Here is a 27,962-nt window from a genome sequence, read left to right as displayed (position 1 = left end):
TCCAATTTTTGTTTTTTATTTCGTCATTTTTTCTAAAAAATTATTTAAATTTTAATTTATTTTGAAATTCTTAATTATTTTTATTATATAATAATTATAAAAGTATTTATTTATAAAATTTTTAAGCAATGTGTTATATTATATATTTTAAAATTAATTTATATTCATTAAATATATTTAATTTTAATAAAATTTACATGAGCATGGAGTCACTCAGACAATAAAAATTAAGAAAATTAAAATGTAAGAAAGACTGTATATTTATATATTTTGGTATTCTGCCACCATTATTCTTTGGATATGTAGAACAAATCATATTAGATGAATATATATTTAGGGTTTGTTTGTTTGGGAGTTTGAATTTTGAGTTGAAATTTGAATAGTAAAAATTTTGAATTTGAATAGTTGTATGATGTGATATAAATAAGTGTTGATGTGACGTTTTGAATATAAAATTAATTTTAGTTTAATATAAAAAATAAAAAATAAGTGTTTGATTTAATATTTTTTTTTTTTAAAATAGAATGAATAGCAAAAATTTAATCCCATTCTCCAAACAAACAGACCCTTAATGTACAGAGAACTAGAGAAGTAAAAATATTACTACTATTATGTTTTATTATAATTGTAAGAATTAATTGACTTTGTTTTTTCTATCATTTTTTTTTTTTTTCCATATGTTTTTTCTCAACAAAATTATCGATAATGTATTTATTTATTATTTTTATATTTGTTAAATTGAAAATAGAGAAATAGCTGCAGATCACCAAAGACATTTCGGTGGTTGGCTTCCACGTTTCTCTCAATAATTTCTCCGCTCACTTCTCAGTGCCAACAATGAAGAAGCTTTCCACCTCCTCCTCAAACCCTATCAACCATGGCGTCCCCCTCCTCTTCCTCCTACTATTGCTCTCGCAATTGTTGCCAATCACTTCCCGGAAGTTCTTACGAAGCCACCTAGCCGATGGCGATTCCGCAACTTACATTTGGCCTTTGCCTTGGCAATACACGTCTGGGAATCAAACCCTCACCGTTGACCCCAGTCTGTCGCTCGTCGCCACTGGGAGTGGCGGCGGTTCTGTTATTGTTGCCGAAGCCTTTGAGAGGTATAAGAGAATTACTTTCAAGCACGCTGCCAAGTTGCCGGGCAGCGGGATTGGCTATGATCTGACTAAGCTCAATCTCATTGTTCACTCCGAGAATGAAGAGGTTTGTTATGGATGTTCAACTGATGAGCTTCACTTTGGCTTTGTTTGGTTTACTTTTGTCTGAAATTATGTCCGGGTGTTGTAGCTTCAACTCGGAGTTGATGAAAGCTACACATTGACTATTGCTGCGGGAAGCGGGCTTTCAATTATTGGGCAAATCACAATTGAGGTGCATTGACTATATGTTGCAGCTCACCATCGATATTCTTTAATGCGCGACCAATTTCGGTGATATCATCGTAATTTTGCATCATTTTAGCTTTCGGATGTGTTCTTTAAATCCCCACGTGAAAATTAAGGCCTCGAATCTTAGCCATCGCGAGATTATATTCCTAATAAGATTCACCTTAGGGTCTTGAATGTTCTATTACCTTCAACTGACTCAATCAGTTGACTATTGGCTTACACCACTGGTGTTTTGGTGAGCCAGTCAATCTTGAAAGATTGACTTAGTATAAGCCACAGAATGCTATCAACTGTTGTATGAAATTGTTAGAAAAGAGCTTATAATGTGTTCTCATAATTAGGGATCTGACATGCGCCTGAAGCATGGAAACTATGAGTATGCTTTGACTTTATTCATGGTTTTAACCAATTTCTAGTTTTCCCCTTAAAATATGACATTATTGACCCTTGTGACTTTTATATTGTTGTGATATCCAAGATTTAAAGAGTTTATTGTTTTTTCACAGAATACAAACTTTTTCCAACACCAATTATTTTCATCCACTGTTAACATTTGTTATCCAACTATGTTTATGAGGTCTATAGGTAATAGGATCATATTGTAGCATATGCACAAACATGGAGTTGCTTTTTATGAGGTATTTTGTTTGAGACATTTGGATAATTGAGCAGAACTTTATTGTTTGTGTCCATGAAGGTCAATTGGGAGCTAGTCTGACTAATGCAAGGTTCCACTAACTAGCTAGCTTTGGTCCAAGCAGTGTAACCCTTGTCTTAGTTAACTAATTGACGACACTGTGCTGTTCGAATTGGTGTTCAACTATTTATGGCTTCAAACACCCTTGTGGACATGATTTTTGTCTACGCACAGTTTCCGGATTTTCCACCTGAATATGTGAATGCAATTTTCATCCAACCCTGAACCCACTATTAATATGGCAGAAGGTTTTGGTGTGGTATTGTTTCTTGTTAACTTGATTTGGTCCCAAACAATAGTGGTGAAGATTGGTTTAATCTGTATTATTATCTGCTATAAGTGTTACTATAGATTTTACTCATCTTTGTTGTTTTGTCGCATTCTGCAGGCAAATTCTGTCTATGGTGCTTTACGTGGCTTAGAGGTATGCTGAATAATTCTAGGAATTTGTAATGATAGCAAGATTCAAGATTTTGAGTCCTATTTGTTGAATGAGATATGCAACAACAGATCTGTGGTTCTGCACTCCTGTATACACACGTTTTGTTAAATAATTATGAAGTCAAGAAGATGAGTTTGAGAGGTTTTATTGATGAGTCTCTCACTTTGCATATTGGATAGAGTATTCCTGGATGCATTATGAACTAATAGCAGTTAGACACTCTTTCCAACGGTGATGATTGTTTGCTGAAGTTTCAGTGTGCAAAATGGCATAATTATCTTTTACTTATTCGTAATTATACTTTTTCTTCAGACCTTAAGCCAACTATGTGCATTTGATTATGGGGCCAAAACTGTTAAAGTGTATAGGGCACCATGGTACATTCAGGATAAGCCAAGATTCATGTATCGTGGACTTTTGCTTGGTAACTGGAATCTTTGTTGACTTTCAATCTATTTATTTTGGATTTTTCGTTCACATGTCTTTTACTGTTGTACAGATACTTCAAGGCACTATCTGCCAACTGACATTATCAAACGTGTTATAGAATCTATGTCATATGCAAAACTCGTAAGATTGTTAATCATTATATTGCTACTCATTCTTTAGAATCCTTTTCCCTTTTCATCCACATTTTTAGTGTTTTTTTGGAAACTGCTAGAATGTCCTCCATTGGCACATCATTGATGAAGAGTCGTTTCCACTTGAAGTTCCATCCTACCCAAATTTGTGGAAAGGATCTTACACAAAATGGGAACGATATACCATAGAAGATGCATCTGATATTGTTAGGTAGTTTTTCTTTCCTAGTTCCTATTATCAATTTTGATACAAGACTATTGAATATAATATTTATAATGATAAAAGTCTTGAAGTAAAATATGTACTTTTATGGTGCTTTTATTGCTGATTTTTTGTGCCATTGAGAAAAGAAGAAGAAGACAGGTGTACATTTACTAGCCTTTGTAGGATGAGAATTTATTAGACAATATTGTTTAAAGTCTGAAAGTTGGTTTCTATTTCCTGTTAAAAGTAAGTATATATGTTGTTTTATGTTGTTTCATTTTTTCTGTTTGTACTTTCTTCTGATTCAGTATAATGTGCGTGTGGAATCATCTTATTTTTGTAACTTGTAAGTACCAACTGTTAGAGGAGCTGAGATGTTCTCGCTATATTGAAGTTTTCTGTTGATCTAACTCTTAGTTTTTCTTTTATTGTTTTGACTAACAGGATCATGGGATTTTTCTAGTGATCTCTTTTAGTATTATTTTGTTTTACTACGAGAAACTAATGATTTTTATGTCTTCTCCATGCAACCAATCTTGAAGTTTTGCCAAAATGAGAGGTATGATAGTATAGAGTTTTCATCTATCAATAATTCTATTTTATTTGCTTGGTTACACTAAAATTCACAAGATCGCATATTTCAAATCTGTCATAGTATTTGAGTTTTTTGTCTATTCATGCATGCATACATAAAAACCCTCTAGATGCTGTATTTATTTGTCTTCCCAATTTCTACAAAAACTTGTCTTGCATTTCAACTCTTCTCATCTATGTATCATTTTTATTTAACTTGATTATGAAGGTCAAATCATTGATCATCTTTGAATCCATGAGTTCAATTGCGATTTTAAGTTTTCTGGTATATCAATATAAATTAATTCAATTATGTAATTTCAGGAATTAATGTTCTGGCAGAAGTTGATGTTCCTGGGCATGCAGAATCATGGTAAAGGTTAAGATATTTAAATTTAAATTAATCTCATATAACTTCATACTTATAACTTCATCATCTGTTTCTGGCAAGTTGTGTAGTGTTCATGAATCCTGGTGTCTTTTTTTAGCTGAAGTATTTGAAGCTAACAAGCTCAAAGAGGCTACAGTCTTATGTGGTTGTGCAATACTAGTAGTCTTAAATATCATGACTTTCATCTATTTTGATACCCACTTTTCTGACCAAAGTAAGTTCTTATAACGTTGATGTAATTGAGTCACTAGTTCTAGATTCTCTGCTGGCAAATGTCTACTATCAAACCCATAATGCTTTTGATGTTCTGTACTTCTGTAGATTTTGTTATTTGCATTCTGGAATAAAATGGTTATGTTTGGTTTTTCAACAGTGATAACCAGTTTATGATGTTTAAGGTGATCCTTCTTCAACAATTAATTAGTCAAAAGGTGTATGGGCTATTAAGTTTCAGCGATTTTCTCTTTCTATGACTAGTCACAAATCACATTAACTGAAAGAAAAAACTGGGAGATTACGACGAAGATAATTCTCGTTGATGTACTAGGAGTAAGTAGAGTACAAAGCTAGACAGTTAACTACAATAGGAGCTAATTTAGGAGACATAAGGATAAATTCCAACCTTAACTTCTGCTAAAAATACACAAAACAGTTTCACAGTTTGATTCCTTATTCATTTTTTTTTTTTTTTTCCTGCATACAGGGGAACAGGATATCCTGAGCTGTGGCCATCTGCATCCTGCAGAGAACCGCTGGATGTTTCTAAAAATTTTACTTTTGATTTACTATCTGGCATGCTGGCAGGTCAGTATACATTTCAGCCAGTGAGCTCAACAAATATCCTATTCTGCTGCCACTTCTGATGTGTATATGCTTGTAGACTTTGGATATTTTGTATTCTTAATCTCTTCACATGCCTCGGAGATTTGAAAGAATCAATAACTACATTCTAATGGCTGTAGATAATTCTTTTTATGTTGGATATATGCTTGTAGGTCAAATGATTGTTTCAAATACAAGGCTTATCCTTTGCAGAAAACAAACTATTTATAGCATGCTAATTGTTTGCTTTACTTAATTCCCTGTGGTGTTGTATTTGCATGATATGCTTCAATGCACAATAATGCCATACCATTGCGCCACAACAAACATATCTATTAATGTTGCATCATTATATATAATGATTCTGTTAACAGACATGCGGAAGATTTTCCCATTTGAGCTTTTCCATTTAGGTGGTGATGAGGTCCATACAGGTCAGTCAGAAATTTTCTTTTATATATATATATATATATATATTTAATTAAAAGAACTAATGTGTTATTGCTCATCAGCACGCCACCTGATTCAGAATGAAGTTCTAACTTTTTTTTAATAGTATCTATGATACATATCAAATAGAAGTAATATATCATTCAAAATTTAGCAGAAAAATAAATAAATAGATACTACAATCTTTTATAACTTTTCTCCATTAACTACATGCGCTTCTTTTCCTCCTCACTTCCTGCATTCACATTATGCAGATTGTTGGAGTTCAACACCACATGTGAAGCAATGGTAAAATAGCCAACACATTTCACTTGTAACTTTCAGTGTTATATTAGTTTTTGATTGCCATCATGTAAAAGCTCTTACACTATAAAACTATAATTTTTTATGCTAATATCCCAACTTTGTTTTAGCAAAGTTCTTTCATGAATATTTTCCTTTGTTTCGTTTTATAGCATATATAGTACTTACTTGATCTTGTATTTTAGTTCTCCGAATCAAAATGCTAGAATTGGCACTTGTTTATCTTTTTCCTTCCTGATTTTGGACCTTTTATTGGGTAATATTTGTTGTTTTCTTGTGTTCTTTTGCTCACACTTTGCTTGTTGGAATCTGATAGAAATGTAACTGTTGCTGTTCATAATTGTAGAAGCCACCATTATTGTCTCAGTAAAGGAAGAACATAATTAAAACACTACAGCACTACCCAGTAACTTGAGAGTTGTGGCTCCTCCAAAGATGATCTTGTACATATTTGGTTGGTTGGTTTTGTTTACATTTAGGTTCTTTTTTATTAGATTCTCAGCTGTCTTGGGATTTTATATTTGTACGATTTTAGTAGGAAATATACACTGTATTATCTTACATTCCAAACCATTTGATAAAACTTTCTATAATTTGTTGAGCTTGCATGCCCTTTTTCTCCCTTGAGTCTTAAGACTTGCTTTCTTTCTTTTTTATTTTTTGCGGAGTTACTTTACTGTGATGTTTGTTACAGCTACAAATGCAATTTTCAGGCTTCAAGATCACAATATGACTGGCAAAGATGCATATCAATATTTTGTCCTCAGAGCACAGGAGATAGCAATATCATTAAATTGGACACCAGTCAACTGGTGAGAGCTGATTTGTACTTTACCGCACAACAAACTTTCATAAAATTTTTGGATGAGTTACAGAAATATTATTCTGCTGCCTCCTGTGAGATTTTTGCTTCTATAAGGATATACTATCTTTTACATATTTGAAAACTGAAGCTACTGAAGAACTGTTCTCCAACTTTGGAGTCAAAGTAATGCTATCATGATTCAAAGGTTGCAGTAAGTTATACACAATAGTTTGATTTCAGGGAAGAAACCTTCAACACCTTTCCAGCGAGTCTCAATCCCCGGACTGTGGTACATAATTGGTTAGTATCTTGGTCAATATAGACACACTGCTAAAAATACAAGTAATTCCAAGGCATGGAAATTTTGATATTATCTCACAGGTTGCAAGCAGGTGTCTGCCCAAGGGCTGTTGCACAAGGTTTTAGATGCATCTTCAGTGACCAAGGTGTTTGGTATCTCGACCATTTAGATGTACCTTGGGAGAAAGTCTATTATGTAGAACCTTTAGAAGGGATCAATGATGTTTCAGAAGAAAAACTCGTGCTAGGGGGAGAAGTTTGCATGTGGGGTGAAACAGCTGATGCCTCAAATGTTCAACAAACAATATGGCCTCGCGCAGCAGCAGCAGCTGGTATGTGTTCATGGTGCCCCGTAGTCTTTCTCGAACCTCCTTTTTCTGGGATAATACTTCTGTCCTTCAAGCAAATAGCATATGTTGGTGTGTTTAGAGCTGTTCTTGGACAAATGCTTAACCAATTATTCTTTGAGACTATTGGCTTGCTTCCTTCTTGTTCATAAATTAAAAAATTATGGCCACTGTGATTCTCTGATGCATGCGGGCATGCACATTCTGTATTAAATCATCTATTGATTCATGTTGCTTTTCTCGTGTAGAACGTCTGTGGAGCAAAAAGGAGTCTACATCGGCCAAAAATAGTACATTGGAAACTTTGTCAAGGCTGGAGTATTTTCGATGCCTCTTGACTAGACGGGGAGTACCAGCTGCCCCTGTCACAAACTTCTATGCTAGGAGACCTCCCATTGGCCCTGGATCATGCTACAGTCAGTGAAAACATGCCAATCATTTTGGTAAAAAAGTTTAATGTATCGTATGTTCTGTGTTATTAATTCATGTATGTTTTCCTTCCCTTACTTGCTTTACAATGTCATCGATGTCTGTGATTTATAAATCTCTTATGTGCTGTAATCCAAGATTCCTTGATTAGATACAAATGCTAATAGAAAGATAGATCAAATAAATATAAATCCAATGGAAAGCAAATATAATTACTAATCACTGCCAAGAACACATGAATAATTACTAAAGAAATGTCACTGATAGAGGATACCTAGAGAACTTAGAAACTTTTGTTTTTGAAATTACCATGCCAATTCCTCCGAGTTATTACCTTGTCTCGTAGCTTTAGTTCATTAGTTTCCTAGAAACTTTTGTTAACGAATTATAGGAAAAACAATAGAGGTAATGTTTGTTGTCCTATGTGAACTATGTTGAGATTATTGCTGAACCCACAGGAATCTACAGAACATAATTTTGCAAGAGAACCAAATACTTATCCTAAATATACTTATGCTCAAATAATCAAATGCTAGTCGATTTCAAAGTTGCGGTGGCAAACCTCCAACATAAAGATTAAGTTGAGCATGGTCTACTTTTGGGACATGCCCATTTGGCTCAACATGCTCATATTCCTTCCAAACATTAAGGACACCAAACATTAGATAGGTACTTGGCTACGTTTACAAAGATATATGTCGAATTTGTGTCGCCATGTGTGTTGTTTCCATTAGAGTTGTGTATGCTTTTCTTCACACCTAACCTCGATCATTCATTGAATCAACACAGTTTAGACATACTTATCAAATTCACTAACAACTTGATGTGCTCCATTATAGTCTTTACCTCATGTTTCGTGCTTGCTTATCTGTTGTTTGTTTGACGTATAGCTTTTGTTGTTTTTTCTTTCTGAATGTATCTTATCGACGTTTGTTTAGGGTGTGTTTGGATTTGCTTTTGGTGGTTTTAAGGTCATAAGACACATTTAACTGATCGAACAAAAATGAGATCATAATGTGTTTGAAGAAGACTTAAAAAATGTATATACTTTATATATATATATATATATATGTAAATATCACATATTCATTGAAGACTACATATGCAATACTTTAGTCACACTGTCGTAAGTCTTTTTTTCTTTCTAGTCTATGTGTACTATAGAAAACTTTTAAGACATTCATCTATTGTGCTTATTTGGAAGTTTGATTCAGTTTTTTACTATATAATCTTCACCTTCACGATTTTATTATTATTTTTTAAAAGCTTTTCTTTTTTTTCTTTTTTTTTTTTCTCATAACATATCTATTCAAATCAAAATTCTATAAATATCTTTTCGAATGTCTTGATAATTATAATAACCGAGTCGTATTCTTTGCTTTCAACAAAATAATATTGCCACGAGAAAGAAAACAGGAAAGTTGAAAGGAGGGTCTCTATCCTTAGATGATAGAAGGTAGATTGATTATGCAAAAGATGGGACTGGGATGGGATGGGATGATCCTTTAGTATCGAAACACTTTGTGTGTGTCCATTTTGTGCACACCCCATGTTGGTTCGTTTTGGACAACCAAATTCCAATAATTGCAATATATATAGAGAGGGCCAACAAAGTATCTTTTAATTTTTTGACACGTATATCATGTTTATAGTTGGGATCATTTAAAAGTAGAATGAAAATAATAATAATAATAATAAAATTATAACTTCTGATAATATATTGAAGAAAATTCATGTGTAAGTTTATATAACCATAAATCACTAAAGAAGGGTTTTACTTTATAATGATGAAAGCTTATGCTTAAAATGATGTGATATATATTCAATGTCAATGTTGATAAACAGTGTTAAAATTTTTAGAATTATGTACCTAAACATAGCTATGTTTTATTATTATTATTATTATTTTGATAATGTCGGTATTATTATTATTATTTTGAACTCACAGCAGCTATCCTAACATTCAGCGTATAATATTTTACAACACAACATATGTTGTATTATATAGAAATTAATGTTGTTTATCTCATAACACATATTATTCAGTCAAATTAGCACCTATTTGAATATTAACCAGATTAGGGTGGGATCCACACTCTTAAAAGGTAATTATCTATATAAAATTTGAACATTAAAAATAATATTTTGGATGAAGAAAAAATTATAATATAAAATTAAATTGCAAAGAAAATTTTGAAAATACAAATTAGAGCCTTAGTTGCACAAGCTCTCCCTATAAGTATTGCAAACCTTTGGTTTCTTGAACCATTTTACATATACACACACCTCTCTCTCTCTCTTGACTCTCTCTCTCTCACACACACATACACACACTGATTGGTATGCTGCCAAACATGTTTCGACCTTTTAGAAGCGATAAGTCATCAAGGTTGCAACAAATTTGTATTTTCATGATAATATAATTACACGATGAAATGATGAATATGTCTCAATATTGGCATGTAGGGCGAAGAAAATTGAACTTGGAATGAACGACGAGGACATTTATGGCGCGGAAGAGAGGCATCATCTTCATTGTCTTCATCATTGTCATTATCATCGACAACAACGAGGTTATGGCGCGCATCCGTCGTCTGTGCCATTCCGAGGAGATCCCCTCCAAACTTGCAACAATTCCTCCTTGAAATGCCACAATAACAACAACTATAGGTAACTCATTTTCATCTATTATTTCTTTATTTTTTTGGTCACTTACCAAGTATGGCATTGGGAATAAAATTTATATTTTGATCAAATTAGTATTTTAGGTCATCTAAAATTTATTTTATTTGAGTCAAAATAGAGTATTGAAAGATGGTATAAAAAGTTTAAAATAGCATTGTGGAACTACCTTCAATAGAATAATTCAATGTTAATAATTGCTTTAGACATATGATATTTTATGTTTGTAAAGTAGAACTGTTACACAAAGTTAATCATAATAATGAATTGACTTTCTTTTTGTAAGAAATATTTATAAAATAATTGAGTTGAATAAATTTAATTAGATAAAATTTGATAAAATGAGAATTCTATATATATATATATATATATACATTATATATGACCACGGTAACAATAACAGTCAAATTTATATAAGAAAATAAAACAAATTTTTTTAGTTCGATTTTGTTACTATTATTTTTTATTTGAACAATAATTTGAATATTATGTTTAATAAAAATAAATATTGTAAAAATTGTAAAAAAGAAAATTTAAAAAATCAAAATTACTATTATGACCAAATCCAAAATCAAAGTATGTTTTTTAAACATTAAAAACAAAAAGGAAAAATCATAAGTTATATGATTACATAATGATATACTAGAGTACTATTTTCGAATTTTTGTACATCATTGGGTAATTAAGGAGTATTAATTAATTAATAAGATTTCAGATTTAGGGCATTTATTTATTTAATTCTTTAATAATTATTTTTTATACGCTGCAAAAATAATAAATAATAAATGTAACTCAACAACCAAATGAAAAGCTCTTGAGAGTTCTGACGAATAATTTATTTGCAGAAGCGGGCAGAGGTTGAAGAAGAGGATGACGAGCAAAGTCTCCAATTTCTCCGATCTGATCCAGCGTGTCACCGCCAATTGCCTCCTCCACCCTCTCGCCGGAATCTCCAGGGCGGACGAATTATCTGTCGCCGACGAGGAGGAGGAGGAAGTGTACCAGAACGCGGTGGCGGAGGAAGAGGAGGACGACGACGACGACGAAGAGGATTATAGGATTGGAGCTAATTGGGAAGATGCGAAGCACGGCGAGGATCCGCCACCGCCGGCGAAGGTAATGGAGCTGCAGGTGATGATGAATCAGGTGTTCGACGCCGTGTCGGCGATGAAGAAGGCGTACGTTAGCCTCCAGGAGGCGCACTGTCCCTGGGATCCGGATAAAATGCGCGTAGCTGACGTGGCGGTGGTTGCGGAGCTGCGGAGGTTGGGGCTGCTCCGAGAGAGGTTCAGGCGGAGCGTCGGAGGCGGCGGGAGGTGGCCGGGGATGGGAATCGGAATCGGAATGGGGGCGGCGACGCTCCGGGAAGTGGTGGCGCCGTACGAGGCGGCGATGGAGCAGCTTAAGCGTGAGGTCAAGGCGAAGCAGGTGGAGGTCGAAAACCTCCGCGACAAGCTCAAAACGGCGACGTCTTTCGACCGCAGCGCCGGCGGCGGCGGCAAGTCGAAGGGAAAATCTAAGCGGCGAGTAAGCTGTTCCACCCAAGGTCAGTGTGTGAAATGACGTAAATACCCTCGCACCCTCTTTTATTTTCACATATTTATATTAATGAACGACTCTCTGTCACTGTTGACTCTGAAGTTCACTCAATCTTCTACACTTATTTTCATTTATTTTTTTGGGTTTTCTGAAAATAAGATTTTAAAAAAATAAACAAAAGTGTCTCTTGCTATTAAATCAATCCACTTTATTGATTTAGTTTCCGATACTTTTTGAGGTATATGTGCATAAAAAAAAGGCTCCTTTACTAACAAAAAGTTATTCCATTGCTTCTTCCCAACCGTTTCAACTATCTCAGAAAATGTGTGTTTTGAATTATGTGTTTCTTCTAATTTACTGTAACGTTTAGTTTATAAGTTTTGAAATTTTTGTAGAATATAAAAATAAATAAATAAATATCTGATTTAATTGTGTTCAAATTTTTCAAAAATATTTATATAAAGAGAGCCGTGTGGGCATTAGTCCCAGTGTACTCACCGTGGCGCTATCTTTCACAGTTGCTCCGGCGCCGGCGCCGGCATCGGAGCTGTTCGAGTCGACGATGACCATCGTCAAAGAAGCCTCGAAATCCTTTACGGCGCTTCTTCTCGCCCTCATGCGTTCAGCCCATTGGGACATTGCTGCCGCAGTCCGGTCCATCGAAGCCGCCTCATCAGCCACCGCCACCACCGCCGCGCCATTCCTCGACTCCGTGATCAACATCAACCACGCAAAGTATGCGTTAGAGTCGTACGTCAACCGCAAGATCTTCCAGGGGTTCGACCACGAGACATTCTACATGGACGGGAGCCTCTCCTCCATTCTCCACCCAGACCAGCACCGTCGGGACTGCTTCACCCAATACCGCGACATGAAGGCCATGGACCCTGTCGAGCTCCTCGGGATATTGCCTACGTGCGGCTTCGGGAACTTCTGCTTCAAGAAGTACCTCTCCATCGTCCACCCCAAAATGGAGGAGTCGTTGTTCGGAGACTTGGAGCAGCGGCGGCAGGTACTCGACGGCCACCACCCGAGAAGCCAATTCTACGGCGAGTTCTTGGGGTTGGCTAAGGCCGTGTGGTTGTTACACTTGCTGGCATTCTCGCTGGATCCGCCTCCAAGCCATTTCGAGGCGAGCAGAGGTGCCGAGTTCCATTCTCAGTATATGGAGAGCGTTGTGAGGATCGGCAGGGAGTCGTCGATGGTCGTCGGGTTCCCGGTCAGCCCTGGTTTTAAGCTTGGGAATGGGTCGATTATAAGAGCCAGGGTCTATTTGGTGCCCAAGAACTAATGATGATCAGGTTGCAATGGAGAAGTAAATCTTTGTGGTTTTTCTTTCTTTCTTTCTTTGATGTACTTTTCACGTTGTGTAATAATAGTCGAGTCTCTCCCTGAATAATTTTTGGCTTTAGCTTTCTACTTAAAAAAGAGTAACAAAAATTAAGAGCTTATTTATTTATTTATATATATTAATAAATTTTATAAGTTTTTCAAAAAATCAACTTCCAAACACATTATACAACATAATAACTACGTAACATATTTCAACTGCCTTTTCCCAAGGCATGAGCTTGGGCTCGTATATAATGCTGCTGTATTATACAAATACAAGAATGAATCGAGTTAAAAATCAGTTTCAGAATGGAATTTCCCCTATGCAATGAATGTTTTTATTTCCATACATGTTTTCTCACCTGTGGTATATGTATATCTATTTGGTTCCCAACCGGGAACTGAGCCGAAGCCCTTGTCGGAGCTAAATGTGCCATTGTTGCGAATCGAAACAGGAAGATGGGATTGCGTGTGACCATCTTTTCAATACAAGAGTCGCCTGACCTGCGGATGAGCGAGGGCATGGCCGGAAAATGTTGGAAATGATAAGATACAAGAGTCGTCTATTTTTTAAATATGTCTTTACATGAAAAATATGTAAAAGTAATAGGAAGAATTGAATTCTAAATCTACAATTCTACGTACTTAATTATATCTCATTAGTAAATCCTATAGAAATATTGCCAGATGTTTTAGTCAAAAAGGGATCTTCAATAGAAAAACAAAAACCAATCTAGTTTCTACACAAGGAAAACATACTGATTTTTAATTATTCCACAATCAGCTAGAATCAATAAAATTCTACGGAGGCATTAAATTGGAAAAAGGCATCAAAAAACGCATATTTAAAGGAGGGTTAAAACAGACGGCAAACTTAGGAATGATGTCGATATAACGACCCAAGATCCTTTAGCGAAACAGTGGACCAATCAGTGAAGATGACATATGGTGGGGTTTAAAAACAGCTTTGCATCGCATGTTGCAGGACATGTGGGCTGTGGAAAAGGTAGGTTCTATGTGATGGCAATATTAGGTGAAGAAAGCCTTTCATACAAATGACAAGCACTCCACGGCCCATTTGTCACTAATCAATCGAGGAAAAGAAAATGATAGTCAAGAGTTCTCTACATAGCTATCCATGCTCCTTCTAGAAGGATAGTCAATTATTATCTGAAGATTAATGTGAACTGTTCTAGTAGTGATCTATGAAGGCAACATAGATAGACTCGGATAAACTAGAAGTTGAACAACGGTCATGATTCATTTCCAAAGAAGAAAAGTTGAGTTCAAAGTAGTAGGGGTGCAAGCATATGCAGGCAATATTTTATATCGAATATGTTCCTTCTATATATATAATTCTAAAAGTTAATTAGTCAGTTTGTCATGCCATGAGAAAAGTAATTTTGCATATGAAAGATAAATCATCTTACTTGTTCGAGAGTCAAAAACATAATAACATTCCATGATCCAAGGCGGACATAATTTGGCAAGAAGCCCTTGTAAAAAGCATTGAATCCCTGCCAACAGAGGGTATCAGCCACAACATCAGTAATTGTGAAAAGAAGATCATGAAGAAAAAATGCACAAAAATGCTTGAATGTTCCAATTAATTAGATTATCTATGTAGGTTATGTTGCGACACATCACTTTAAAGTTGCAAGTACTCTTCCTTGATGTGGAAGGACTTGTGCTTGACGATATAATTATTAAAGTTCCTCAGAACATATATGCACACTAAAAATCATGTTATTTCCAAATTATCTTCTAATGTCATGCATGTCATGAACTCGTTCACATACAATTCACTCTATCAATAACCAAGCCAGATCCAGTGTAGAGGATGGTAGCTACAGTTACATGCATTTTGTTTCATTACAATGATAAGCACTTGAAATAGATCAGATTCATAAAATGTAAAAAGTGAATGCTTCTAGCATATTCCAACTACTAATTCTAGAAATACAAAAATTATATCTAAATTTCTATATTCTGTATGGTTATGATATTGAGAAGTAATGAGTAGGAAGTAATGAAAAAAATTAAGGCTGTTATCTAGGCTGTTGTTTATGGTACATCTATACTTCTACAATTGGGAATAAATAAGCTTAAGTTCCAGTGGGAAAAAAATAATACTAATAAATTGAGAGGAATATATACCTCATTTTTTAATGTCTTGAAGAAGCAATCTATTGTGCTTTTGTAGACTGTCTCTCCCATCATTCGAGATTTAACCTGTGAAAGAAACAGTGGAAAAAAAATTCATATGGGTATGGGAATTTGTCTACTCACATTTAACTAATCTTATGAGATAGCATACATATTTTGATAACACTAAAAAAGGTGAGAACAAAGTCCACTAATAATTTGTTGGCATTCATCATTTTTCTTTGATCAATAACTTTCTTGCCAGCCATTTTCTCTACTAGCTTAAAAAATAAATGCCTATAGCCAAGATTTGATATGATCATTTTTCTAGTAATGAAGAAATTGGGTGCACATTATAACCAGTGGTGAGTTTATAATGACTTTCAATAGAGTATTATCCATCAGAAGGATACAAATTAATTTAGGGTAACAAGATTACCACATCAACGGGTGAGCCAATGCAGACTGCAAAGAATCCAGCACCTAAACCAGCTAATAATTGTGTTAAAATATTGTCTGCAAATCCTGAAAGTTTCACAATTGTCTGCACATACCATAAGTTAATTTTATGCAAAAAATGTCCCACGAAATATTACATAACAGCAAAAAGGATTATAAATTCCCTGCAAAATAAATAAAAATAAGCTGACCTCTTTGATGTGATCATAACTGGCTAATTCTGCAGCATTTATAATTGCATTTCTTGCAATATTAGGCCCAAGCCCTGTCCACAAAGCTGTGATTCCTTCCTGTTGGCTTGTGGTGCTTACATTAGTGGCTGTTATATCAGAGTGCATCTATTGATTACTGTAATGAAGGTCACCTGTTTGACTATGGAACAATAAGCATCAAAAGCACCATTATAACGTCTTGGTACTCCCACAGGCAATTTACCCTCAGCTTGAAGCCGAACTTTGACAAGGTCAGTGGGATTAGCAACCGTTATTGCTATGGCACCTTTGCATAAGGAAGAATGTCTTTATTAAGTTTATATATACAACAATCAATCTTCATATACAGAGAATGTGGAAAGGAAAAGGGTTGGTATTGCATTCACCAGTAAGCAGAGCCGTTAATATTTTACTAAACAAGGGCATGTCTCCACTTAAACTACTTCCAGTGATGAAGGACTTGACCTGCCCAACCGACCATAAGAAAGTTTTGTTTACATGATTCAATATTAAATTTTCATGAAAGATCAACAAAAGGTTGTAATGCATACATGCTCATATAACCCAATTCTTAAACCCCCATAAAGACATTGACGATGCAAGCCTGGTACAATGCCTTTCCAAAGTGCAAATAAACCTTCTTCCTTTGCTATTGTAACAAGTGTACCAAACAATCCCTTGTATTTTTGTGCAGTTGAAGATTCACCTGAAGGAATTCTCTTTTGTAGCTGAAGCCTTACTTTAGCAGTATCTAGAGGAATGGTACACAGCTGCACATGACCACCATGTGAGGGATTGGTCTATCAACGGGTGAAACCTCACTTTTGACGCAATAACTACTAGAACATATGTTATTGATTGTTGCAGAATGAACAAATAAATGAAAGTTCGATCAAATGGCTTACTTGTGAAAATTTTCATTATGCAAAGATTATACTGACAGAAAGGACAGCTCGGGTACCATGTTTACATAATTTCTATCCCAATAATGTGCAGCCCATTGGTGTGTCCAGAATATAATATGCTTTAATAAACAAAGAAGTCCATTTTAAAGGTGTGGCTAATTGTTGCATCATTAGAGAAGTAGTGAATAAAACATTTGTAACAAGTTAATTAGATTAACCGAAGATCAATAAACTTTTTGGTTTCCAAGGCAGATGTGCAAGAAAGTATCAATAAAGAAACAGCATAAATGGCGATCTTCATTAAAAAAAAAAAATGAAATGTGCTTCTGTTTTACACAATTTGTCAATTCCTCAAGGTGCAGTCGAATTTAACTCATGCATATTTCCTGATTGTATAGCTCATGCATCTTTTGACCAACCAACACTACAAGTAATATAAAAACAACAGATACATGCACAGAATCAAACAACCAAATCTCCTAAATAACAGCGGTGCACTAAATTAACCGATGCTTGCTAATTAGCCCATCAAAGCTGAAATTACGTAAACAACTTACTCAATAATTAAAATATGGAAAAATTTACAAAATCGCGCGGCGACTACTTCTGCGAAACCAGACAATGCAACCGCAAATAAGCAACAGTTGGAGTGATAAAGCCTGACCTAGATAATTTTCAGTAAATTGGAAGAAAGGGGGAAAAAATTATACCTCGGCGAAACATGCAGCGAATGCGCTGCAGACAAAAATTCCGGCGAACGAGATCTCCGGCGGAGTGTCGGCCATTGTTTAAGATCGATAGAAATTCCACTCAAGGGCAACAAGGATTCATCTGATAACTGCACCGTCAGTCTCCTCTCCAGTTTAAATAATGACCATGTATTGATTGTGAAGTAAAGTGCTGTGCTGTGCTACTTATTTATAAATTATATTAATCTAAAAATTAATTTACTGAAAAAAATATTCCCCCCCGTATCAAACGCTATGCCATATTTTTTTTATATATATTCCAAATATTATGCAACATTTTCATTTAATCTCTACTCCACTCTGTCTTCTCTCATTATCCAAATATTAGCACCTTGTTTCGAATATCCGGCGCTGCGCTCCAGGGAGCTCCTGCGAAAGTGAAAGTAGTTGAACTGTCCTTTAGAAAGTCGCATTTTAGGAAGAAGTGTTCTCCAAAGTCGCATTTATCGATAATTTAAGCACATGACTTGATCTTCGCGCTTATTCAATACCATAATCCAATTCTAACTGGCCTGGTTTGTACATAGATTTTTTTAAATGTTTTTTCTTACAAAATATTACAACAAATACTAGAAAAAAAGTTGGAGAACTCGGGTCAAGCTGAAACACTATGCATACAGAAATTAACTTTCATGATCTCTCAACAGAAAGAAGAAAAAAATACAAAAAAAAAAAAAAAGTCTACAGCTTCCTCCATATTATTATGCCAAAAGAAATCAGCAATTAACTCTACAGAGAGAGTTACAACACACACACCGGGACACAGAGAATTTACCCTTTATGGCCTTAGCTCGGTCTATTACAACATACCATGGCACAAACAATCAGCAAAAGTACACTTACACACAACAGATCGGAAGAAGCTATGCACGCTGTCGGGACAAAAGATTATCAGCGCTTCTTTTTTTCATCTGTAGTATCTTCCCAGTATGATGATGTCTTTTCCGAGCTGTCTGTACAGATTCTATCAATGTCGTCGATGTATATGTACAAGGATACACAGAACAACACACCTGTCTGTTGTTTACCAGACGCGAGCCGTGTAGATGATTGGAGTCGGCAATTTTCAGGAGAGGATAAGAAGATACACGCAGCTTCTCATTCTAGACAATGGGGATTGGCTTTTATTATCAAGTATTTGATTGTAGAGGAAGAAGAGAGCCTTGTTTTCCGCGGACAAAGAATGTGAGCTCTGCGGGAGCAACCACAAGTCTTAACAATTCTTGCAGTTCCTCTCCCTCAACTTTTTCATTTTCTGCAAACATAATAGTTGAAAGATCATTACAAATCCAATATAGTTTACATTCGACAATCCATAAAAGTTAAATCAGCAGTAGTGGCAGAAAGATGCTTCTTGTTCTATCAAGTATTCGCTCTCTTTCTACTTTTCATTTTAAACAATGTGTCGGTTTGACTAACAGCTGTGCTAGTGATCTACTAAAGAAGTCTCAATGATTCGTTCACTTTTGGTGATTTTTTGTCACAAATTATGAGATCATTTGATTCTTACAGGGAACTAATTAGTGCGGTTAAAAAAGTAAAGTTTTTCTACTACCTTCTAGGTGGGCTCCGAGGCCCTCCAAGACAGTTGGATTAGCACGAACAACTGATAGTGCTACATCAAGAGCAGATTGTAGTAGCATTTTAACCTCTCTTTGAACAAGATCAACAAGATGCCCCTGTCAAGTAAAGTTTAGGTTAGGTTAGGAATACAGTGATACGGTGGAATGTCGAGAAAAACAAAATTGCATAGATATGCCAGGTATCACCTGCTCCCTCCCCCAAAGGGAAGATGCCCCTGAATCGTCCATTCCACCCCCTGAAAGGGTGGCCAATGAGACAGGGCCTATGGTTTCGCTAAGACCATATTCAGCCACTGCCTTGTATGCCATATCAGTTGCTCGCCGGATATCATCGAGCGCACCTGTTGATACACGGCCAGAGTAAATAAACTCTTCTGCTGCACGCCCGCCAAGAAGGGTAACAAGGCGCCCACGCAACTCATCGATGAAGAGCAAATACCTATCTTCAGTAGCTGGAGGTGTGTAAGTAAATCCTAGTGCTCCTCCAGATCTTGGCAATATGCTCAGCTTCTAATCAAACCAAAACAATGCATAGATATTAAGCATCACTTCTCATAGGTTCAGCTAAGACATCAGGAATGAGGAAGTAATACATCAAAAGAATATCCACAAGAAACACGACACACTGCAAAAACTGAAGGAATTCCCGAAAGTATATATGTTTCACAATCCATTCTTAACATTATAGAGTACTATAATCGAGTTCAATTTCAACACATTTCCGTTAACTTTGACAATTAGTAAAAGCCCAAACCAGAATATATCCAAAACCATCAGGAAGAGTGAACATAATTAAAGTATAAATTCAAGGATAAAGAAAAGCTCCTTGGTCTGGTATGGCATAGTTATAACAAATTGGTTTAGGCAACTTCTCTTATCACCAATTGGTTTTGAGATGGAGCCCCGATCTCTTCTTAACAAATAACAAAGGAAATGTTTAACTTGCACTATATACTTCATGTCTAAAAAATTTGAAGTTCATCAGGCACAAAGACTCTTCATCCTTTGACTTCATTTAAAATACAAGATCAACCAAACAGAAAATCCCGGTGTATGAAGCCATCAAACCAAAAGGCACCAAAAGAATAACCAAAACAACAAATAGAAAATCTAGAAGCAAAGGAGAAGACTGTTTTTTCTCCTTGCACAACAGACAGTTTCTCAATTGGAAGAGATTGGTTTTAGACAGAAAAACTACAGTTTCTTGTACCTGTCGTAAAAGATTATTTTCCTTAATATATTATATTGAATACCACTTTATTTATACGTGGTAATACACAATAACCGCATGGAAGCCTAATCAAATTTGAATGGGATTTAAACAACCAATATATTGTAACTAAAATACAAAATGGATCAACCAAAATCGTGATTGCAAATCTATATGGCTGCATTTCACAGCCAAGTAAAGCTTCTCAACTCATCTTTAATGTTTGGCAAAAAAAGCTCATGCTTGGAACAGCACATACTTACTTGTATGATGTTTCATATATTCCCATGTAACTAAAATACAAATAAATGGATCAACCAAAATCATAATTGAAAATCTGTGTGGCTATATTTCACAGCCAAGTAAAACTTCTACTCATCTTTGAACATTTAGCCAAAAAAGCTCATGCTTACAAAAGCATTCTCCCTTGTAGCATAACATAAGTTTGTAATTAAATATATAATTATTAGTGCCCATGAAAGCAAGTTGTTTAGTTAAATCCCAACCAAAAACACTTCAATAAAATAGTCTACTTTCTATTCATAAAGCATCTTTAATCACAGTAAAAACACCTAAAAAATGCAGTGCTTGATGGCCCAAAGACCCGCGAATAAATAACAGCTAACTATCGCACAACACATTCCAAGTGTCACCCCACCAAACACTTCATGGTACCATGCAGCTCTCAAACAAATGTAAAACATGCAAGGCCATAGTAAAAAACCTACAACCCACATCTTTGGAATAGATTCCTAATTCTATCATAGTTTAAACGTTCAAAATAAAGTGTGGGATGAATAAGTACTGGGAATCACTAGAGAGCCAGCCCTGCAAGTTGAACATTTCCAGGACAAAAGACTTAGGATAGCTTGGAAGACTGATATTTTGTGGCTGCATCTATGCACTGTTAGAAAATAATCCCAAGACTCGACAAAGATTCCAACTAAAGAATAACAAGGTTGATGTCCCTTTCATATCATATCTGAGTAAAGATAGGAATGAGTGAAGGGTGGGATCAGAAACTTTCTCTTATTGGATAGAAAATACATCTTGAACAATACAAATAACTTGGAACAATAATTATGCAGATAAATTGTGACCACTAACTAGTATTGAAGTTTGTGTAAAGAAGAGCAATAGTTACAAAGACACTGTAGTTAGATTTATTTTATTTTATTTTTTGGAGGGGGTGGTAGTTAGTGTAAATCATTCTACAGGTCAACAGAGATGATGAGAATGAGACATGGCTGTAGAATAGTTAGCAAACATGGGCAATGTATGACGGTAGGTTTCTATAGGGCTCAAAGGAAAAGAGAGAATGAAGATGTGTCTAAGACACCTTTATGAGAGAGGGGGGCACACACATTAAATCACAAAACAGTTTTAACTTCTTCACTGGAATCTTGTAAGAATATGAATGTCTTTTAAAAGCTTCAGAATCCATCGGTAATGATTTTCATATCTTGAAAGGTGCAGTTGTAATTTCTAAACTTGACAAAATGGTCGGAAATATGCCAAAACCTCAGAGGACTGAGCTATACTCATCCTAAATTGAAGATGAAAATGCCAAACAAAAACCATTATTTCAATTACCTCAACCCTAGGCTGTCCAGGAAGAAGATTTGCAACTGCAGTTCCCACAACTGCATGGCCTGCTTCGTGCCGTGCAACAACAGCTCTCTCACTGCCCTGCAGCTTAGCTGTCTTCTTTTCAATACCCTGTTACACATCACAAGCTCATCAGACACAAGAAATCTAAAACTGGCAAGCCACCACAGTGCCACTAATACAGTAAAACTTAGAGTGTCTACAGGTGCAAAATAGGGTGGTGGGTGCGGTCATTGGCAAGAACTTTTTATTTCAAACAATGATGCTTACAGATGTAGAGTGCTTTGCTGATATGATAGTTCAACTTTCTATGTTTCATCTGAGATTCCAATAAATGGATTCTCTTTGGATATATCTTCCTTATACTTACATTTAGAGCACTAATAATTTGAAGAATTGTGTATGAGAGCTCAAATTGCAAGCAAGCATTAGGAAAGAAAACATGGATATATCTTGATAATCTTGAAACACAGAGGCACCATTGAAAAATTAATTTACTACATCTGCTTAAAGGAATATTTTCAGAATCAATTCCTTATCAACAGAAGTAATATACCTGATAACCTAACCAAAGTACAAGCATAGCCTATATAAACAGGTTATCTGTCTGGACTTTATAGAAAACAATATAGTATCCTTATAACTTACAAGCCCTCAAATTGGAAATTATGCACTGTTGGGAAGCCAGCAGTTACAAGTTCACTTCAGATGCTCGAATAAGAGAGCCAAAATCACATATGCCAATAACAAAATATTATCTGACAGCTTATTTAATATTCAATGTGTGTGTATATAATATCACAGCATAATTTTCCCTTGCATACATGAAAACCTTTCCAAATGCAACAGACGTTCTACATATTAGCCTGATATGTTGATTAGCAGTTACACTAGTGTTCCAATATTGGTGTATGACAACAGCAAACACAAGAAATGGAAAATGGGTGCATATGCTTACAGCAATTGACCGTTCTACAGCTTGGATAAAGTCAATTTTCTCCACCACATGTTTACTCTTTCTTCCAGCTAATAATGCAGCTTCATTAACCAAATTTGCCAGATCTGCCCTGAATATACGAAAGAGGGGAGAGAACTTAAAGTCTGCTTCAACAAAGCAACAAAGCATTAAGCATTCAGGGAGTAAATAAATACCCAGTAAAACCAGTGGTCATGGAAGCAATGTCGCCCAGATTTACATCTGTGCCAAGTGGAAGCTCTTTCTTAGAAACATGTACTTCTAAAATGGATTCTCTTCCGATTCGATCAGGAGTTTCCACCTAAAACCCAAATCATTAATCTTATTATTCACAAAGCCAGTAAAATATAAACTAAAAATGGCTTAAAACTTGGATATAATATATCCTGTGTTACCATAACTACTCGATCAAATCTACCGGGTCGGCGGAGAGCAGGATCCAAAACATCTGCTCTGTTAGTAGCTCCAAGAACAATCACAGCTGAGTTACTATCAAATCCATCCATTTCCTGCAAAATGTTTTGGACTAAGTTCTTGTCCTGCACATGCACAAATAAAGCCTAAACATGAATGGTTCTGGAGAGCATACAGTAAGCAGCTGGTTTAAGGTCTGTTCACGTTCATCATTGCTCACAATGCGGAATCTACCATCACGGCTCTTAGCTACGGCATCTATCTACATATTGAAGAATAGTTAATTAGAAGACAGTCTTGGAGATTCACTAGAAGTCTTAGAATTAGATATTCAACAGGAGTAGGTAGGGAGAAGAGGAACCTCATCTATGAATATGATGGATGGAGCCTCCTTCTTTGCTCGTGCAAAAAGATCTCTAACACGAGAAGCACCCATACCAACATACAGTTCCACAAATTCACTTGCAGAACAGCTGATGAAGGGAACATCAGCTTCTCCGGCAACAGCTTTCGCCAAAAGTGTTTTACCAGTTCCTGGAAGACCAACCTGAAATACAGCTAGAATGCAGTTAGGAAATATTAAACAAAAGACAATATACTTTAATTATGTCAAAACATAAGAAACTAAAAGGTGGACTGATTGAAAAATTAAAGCATCGTAAATTTATTTGATTGAATAATCAATGAATAAGCTGACAATGATGGAAAACAGCAAGCTGGTTGTTTGGTATATTTTTAAAAACTGAAATTGAAATGTGTTTTCTCTGTGGTGCAGATCATCCTATCTTCAGAAAAATGAAAAAATAAATATAGTGAGTTAGCAGCAAACCATAACTTGCTTTATCGTTTCCTATTTTCCCATAATAGATAACAACTTACCAAGAGGACACCTCTAGGCGGACGTGCACCAAGTTTTATATACCTCTCAGGATTCCTCAAAAATTCCTGGCAAGTAAATTAACATACGTTGTCTTACAAATCGTAACAACTCATTTTCATAGTGAGAGTAACATAATTGCCATTATGTGTAAACATACAAAAAGTATTTTTGTGTATATACCACAATCTCCTCAAGCTCCTCCTTTGCCTCATCAACACCAGCAACATCAGCAAACATAACAGTATCCCCTTGTTCAGAAACTTTAGTTGCCCCAGAATTTCCAGACTTTCGATTTCTAAGCTGTCCTGGCGTATGCTACACATTTGTAGGAATCATTAGAAGTTAGTACATGCATTCTCTTTGAAATACAAATATAACTAAATATAGCAGCTATTACCTGAGAGAAGCTTACTGGGAATCTGTGAAGAAGACCAGCAAGCACTGCCACATAGAATAAAGCTATCTGTTGACAATAAAATGAATACAATCAGATCTACTATATAGAATGCTTAAATGTAGTGTGCAATTGAGCTCTGATCTCTTAGTTCTCAAAATGCAAGCAAACAAGACATTTACATATCATATATCTTTGAGCATGTGTGGAGAACAAACACAGGAAATTCTTAAAACAATAATATTGCACTAAAGTGTAAAATCATTACTCTCGCATCTTCCCGATGTAGGTCTAATTGACTTAAGGTTGTAAATCTTGGATAGCCTCTTCTATTTTTAGAATCCTCGCAATCGAACTGAATTTTAATCTATACATTGTTTTGATTTTTCGTATATGTAGGTCTAATTGACTTAAGGTTGTAAATCTTAGATAGCCTCTTCTATTTTTAGAATCCTAGGCAATCCAACTAAATGTACATTGTTCTGAATTTTCAGATATGTAGGTCTAATTGACTTAACCTTGTAAATCTTAGATAGCCACTTCTATCCTTATTATCCTTGGCAATCGTAACTGAATTACTCTATACATTGCTCTGATTTTTCCAAAATGAAGGCCACTCAAAACAACATCATAGTGCAAAGTGCAAACCACATAATACTAATTTGTTTAGAAAGCAAAGCATAATATATAACATCTCACCAATGCAGAATTCAGGAATCCTCCAGTCCTCTTATCCGGAGACCCAAACTCTACATCATTCTCTAGCATTTTCTCATAAGGCGTTTTGATATCAACCGGCCTCGTCGTCGTGTACACAACCCTCTTCGTTGGTGCCACGCCCCTCAACAAAGAATCCGAGTCCTGCAACTTAGTGTTAATCGCATCACCAAGGGATTCCGAGCCTCCAGCCTCACTCTTCAATTTAAACATAATATGCACCCCATCCACCTCCACCTTCTGCACTTGATCAGTATTAATTCTACTCAGAAATTCGCTGTAAGGTACGCTGACAAACGTGGTAGGACTCTTGGGTTGGGCGCCCGGCAGCGGAATCCCTGGCCGGAGCAATCTCATCACGAACATCACAATTCCCAACTGTATGAGCAGGACGCCAATCTCCTGCGCCTGAATTATCGGCTGCCACCGCCATTTGTTGTTATTGTTGCCCCACCAATTATTCTTCCCCTGCTTCTCCCGCCGACCCGACCCCGAACCCGCACCTGTTTTCTTAGGGCTTTCCTGCCCGCCGGATTCAGTGTTACCCGTCGAATCCGGCTCGTGCTCCCGCGGAGTGTTGGAATAGATTTTAGTGAATTTCCAGTTTAGGTGATTCTTCAAGAAGTAGCCCTGATTCTTCGAAACCCTAGGCTGTACTCGAAACGGCGGCGGACGGCTGGATTCTCCAGGGAAGGCTCGGCATCGGCCGCGAACGGAGATGTAATCGTGCAAATGGCCAGGATTGCTGTACTGGAACGTCGAAATTCGCCTGTGGATTATGGTCATGTGGATCGTGGTTGCCATTTTAGGGCGGGGGTGCGGAAACCGCAATGAATCTTTAAGTATACAGAAGAAGACGAAGATGAAGATTAAGCAAATTTTACGGAGGGGAGGAGGGAAGATTTTTCAGTTTGCGGAGACGTGTGGGAGGGAGAAGAGGATTGAGGACGGTAACCGTGGGCCGTTGGATTAGTTATGGCGGGCGCATCTGGCCGTTGAATGCCCGCATGGAGGCGTTTTCGTTTTATCCGAAATTTTTTGTTCTGACCTCAGTGTGGGAAATTCGCATTCACATTTTTTTTTTTAAATATATATTTATGGATAAAATTAATTTCGTAAGTATTATACATATATATATATATATTTTAATTATTACGAAGAATTTGCTTCTAGTGTGCTAAAGAAATTTCAGATTAAGTGAAGTAGTCACCAACCAAAAATTTAGGCAAGCCCAAGCATATCTATGTAGAGTCACGACTTATTTTGGATATATTTGTTATACATAATAAAATAAAATAAAATAAAATAAAAAGTTTTATATTCTTTCAATATTATTCATTATTGTGTGATGTTAATTCTCCTAAAATTCATATTTCGCAAATTGTTTTTATGGCCAGATTCTATTCATATATTTGTTCTTTTTAATTTTTTTATTTATTCTTTACAATTCTCCGTTTATGATTTTACAAATTTTCACCTATAAACTTCCAATTTTGTCCTTAAAATAATATTTTATTTATAATTCTATATACCTAATCTAATCTTATAACCCTTGATTTATGTAAACAATTATCAATTTTATTATTTATTATTTTTTTCACAAAATGAGATGAACGATACAGAATGTTCGAAGTACATATTCATTAACTTATTAATACTTTATTCAATCAAAAATTAATATTCTTTATAAATATTTTGTATTAAAATTTAATAGTTGTGGACATTTAAATATATATATATACATGTAATTTATTTGTAAGTATTTATATATAAAATAAATCTACTTATTGTTTAACAGTATTTGTAAAATTGAGTATCACATACATTGATATCTTCTATAAATATTTTGCATTATATTTAATGGTTGCAAATATATATTTTTTAAAATGATTTATTTTTCATATTATTGTTTATCTATTTATTTGTTTATTTTTTAATAGTAAAAAATTGAAATTATATTGTAGAAATTAAGAGTTATATGTGAGGATAACAAAAAAAAATTGAAGTTGATAAAAGAAAATAAATAAAAGTACTGTAGAAATTTTAAGTGAATAGAGAATGAAGAGAAATAAATTAAAAAAAATATTGAGTAAATGAGAATAATTTAGTATATAAAGATTAAACAGAAAATTAAATTTAGAATTAGATAACTTAATGAAAATTAACTTATTGTGATTTAAAAATAATAATAATAAATAATATAGATAATGAAAATATAGTCTAATGGTCAAGCTCTCAATTCCTTGACCTTTAGATAAGATTTGATTCCAAGTCTATTCTTTTCTCATATATTTTCCTTTGTATTTGCGGTGTGGACTTCCACGACCTATCCTAAATAAATATTTTTTACAAAATATATAATAAATAATAAAAAAAAATATATAATAAATAATATAAAATATTTTTTACAAAATAAAA

At 35.2% G+C, this 27,962-nt stretch overlaps 4 protein-coding genes across 6 annotated transcripts; 2 read left to right on the top strand and 2 right to left on the bottom strand.

The window, feature by feature from the left end:
• Positions 1-758: 758 nt before the first annotated feature.
• LOC127259949 (beta-hexosaminidase 1) lies at positions 759-7,734 on the top strand. The gene is made up of 15 exons (XM_051287568.1): positions 759-1,209; positions 1,294-1,377; positions 2,480-2,515; positions 2,846-2,957; positions 3,033-3,103; positions 3,195-3,325; positions 3,862-3,878; positions 4,217-4,265; positions 4,987-5,087; positions 5,480-5,539; positions 5,810-5,843; positions 6,572-6,670; positions 6,904-6,963; positions 7,045-7,295; positions 7,559-7,734. Exons 1-15 carry the CDS (start codon positions 838-840, stop codon positions 7,732-7,734), a joined length of 1,653 nt encoding a protein of 550 aa, XP_051143525.1. The 5' UTR covers positions 759-837.
• LOC127259948 (protein GRAVITROPIC IN THE LIGHT 1) lies at positions 7,631-13,404 on the top strand. Of its 2 annotated transcripts, none has more exons than XM_051287567.1 (4): positions 7,631-7,753; positions 10,206-10,409; positions 11,267-11,967; positions 12,479-13,404. In XM_051287567.1, the coding sequence occupies exons 1-4, from the start codon at positions 7,719-7,721 to the stop codon at positions 13,249-13,251; spliced, it is 1,713 nt and encodes a 570-aa protein (XP_051143524.1). In that variant the 5' UTR covers positions 7,631-7,718; the 3' UTR covers positions 13,252-13,404. The 2 variants fall into 2 exon arrangements, with proteins under 2 accessions (XP_051143524.1, XP_051143523.1); XM_051287566.1 differs by lacking the exon at positions 7,631-7,753 and adding an exon at positions 9,969-10,128.
• Positions 13,405-13,445: 41 nt separating this feature from the next.
• On the bottom strand, positions 13,446-18,023 carry LOC127259950 (mitochondrial uncoupling protein 2). Of its 2 annotated transcripts, XM_051287569.1 has the most exons (9): positions 17,724-18,023; positions 16,660-16,878; positions 16,495-16,573; positions 16,261-16,394; positions 16,088-16,186; positions 15,877-15,981; positions 15,450-15,524; positions 14,723-14,809; positions 13,446-13,796 (listed from the first exon to the last, which is right to left on the bottom strand). In XM_051287569.1, the coding sequence occupies exons 1-9, from the start codon at positions 17,796-17,798 to the stop codon at positions 13,776-13,778; spliced, it is 894 nt and encodes a 297-aa protein (XP_051143526.1). In that variant the 5' UTR covers positions 17,799-18,023; the 3' UTR covers positions 13,446-13,775. The 2 variants fall into 2 exon arrangements, with proteins under 2 accessions (XP_051143526.1, XP_051143527.1); XM_051287570.1 differs by lacking the exon at positions 16,660-16,878 and having other exon boundaries at positions 17,724-18,022.
• Positions 18,024-18,432: 409 nt separating this feature from the next.
• LOC127259947 (ATP-dependent zinc metalloprotease FTSH 9, chloroplastic-like) lies at positions 18,433-26,559 on the bottom strand. Its single transcript, XM_051287565.1, has 13 exons — positions 25,527-26,559; positions 24,831-24,896; positions 24,614-24,748; positions 24,433-24,498; positions 23,915-24,100; positions 23,729-23,815; positions 23,535-23,648; positions 23,316-23,440; positions 23,122-23,230; positions 22,149-22,274; positions 19,532-19,855; positions 19,318-19,441; positions 18,433-19,017 (listed from the first exon to the last, which is right to left on the bottom strand). Exons 1-13 carry the CDS (start codon positions 26,346-26,348, stop codon positions 18,893-18,895), a joined length of 2,409 nt encoding a protein of 802 aa, XP_051143522.1. The 5' UTR covers positions 26,349-26,559; the 3' UTR covers positions 18,433-18,892.
• Between the last annotated feature and the right edge of the window lie 1,403 nt (positions 26,560-27,962).

This window comes from Andrographis paniculata, unplaced genomic scaffold (genome assembly GCF_009805555.1).
Source record: "Andrographis paniculata isolate CXL003 unplaced genomic scaffold, ASM980555v1 Contig60END, whole genome shotgun sequence".
NCBI lineage: Eukaryota > Viridiplantae > Streptophyta > Magnoliopsida > Lamiales > Acanthaceae > Andrographis > Andrographis paniculata.
The sequence above is the reverse complement of the archived record's forward strand: the minus strand, read 5'-3'. Positions and strand labels throughout refer to the sequence as shown.

Excerpts from the sequence above, each read along its gene's own strand:
- LOC127259949 (XM_051287568.1), top strand. The coding sequence starts at position 838 with ATGAAGAAGCTTTCCACCTCCTCCTCAAACCCTATCAACCATGGCGTC. Across the intron at positions 1,210-1,293 it reads TTCACTCCGAGAATGAAGAG|CTTCAACTCGGAGTTGATGA; the intron begins GTTTGTTATGGA and ends CGGGTGTTGTAG. Across the intron at positions 3,104-3,194 it reads CTATGTCATATGCAAAACTC|AATGTCCTCCATTGGCACAT; the intron begins GTAAGATTGTTA and ends GGAAACTGCTAG.
- LOC127259948 (XM_051287566.1), top strand. The coding sequence starts at position 10,082 with ATGCTGCCAAACATGTTTCGACCTTTTAGAAGCGATAAGTCATCAAG. Across the intron at positions 10,129-10,205 it reads AGAAGCGATAAGTCATCAAG|GGCGAAGAAAATTGAACTTG; the intron begins GTTGCAACAAAT and ends ATTGGCATGTAG. Across the intron at positions 11,968-12,478 it reads AGTAAGCTGTTCCACCCAAG|TTGCTCCGGCGCCGGCGCCG; the intron begins GTCAGTGTGTGA and ends TATCTTTCACAG.
- LOC127259950 (XM_051287569.1), bottom strand. The coding sequence starts at position 17,798 with ATGGCCGACACTCCGCCGGAGATCTCGTTCGCCGGAATTTTTGTCTGC. Across the intron at positions 15,525-15,876 it reads TTGGCTCACCCGTTGATGTG|GTTAAATCTCGAATGATGGG; the intron begins GTAATCTTGTTA and ends TTTCTTTCACAG. Across the intron at positions 13,797-14,722 it reads TGTTTTTGACTCTCGAACAA|GTCAGGCGACTCTTGTATTG; the intron begins GTAAGATGATTT and ends GCTCATCCGCAG.
- LOC127259947 (XM_051287565.1), bottom strand. The coding sequence starts at position 26,348 with ATGGCAACCACGATCCACATGACCATAATCCACAGGCGAATTTCGACG. Across the intron at positions 24,499-24,613 it reads AGGAGCTTGAGGAGATTGTG|GAATTTTTGAGGAATCCTGA; the intron begins GTATATACACAA and ends TTTACTTGCCAG. Across the intron at positions 22,275-23,121 it reads CTGTAGAACGGTCAATTGCT|GGTATTGAAAAGAAGACAGC; the intron begins GTAAGCATATGC and ends GATGTGTAACAG.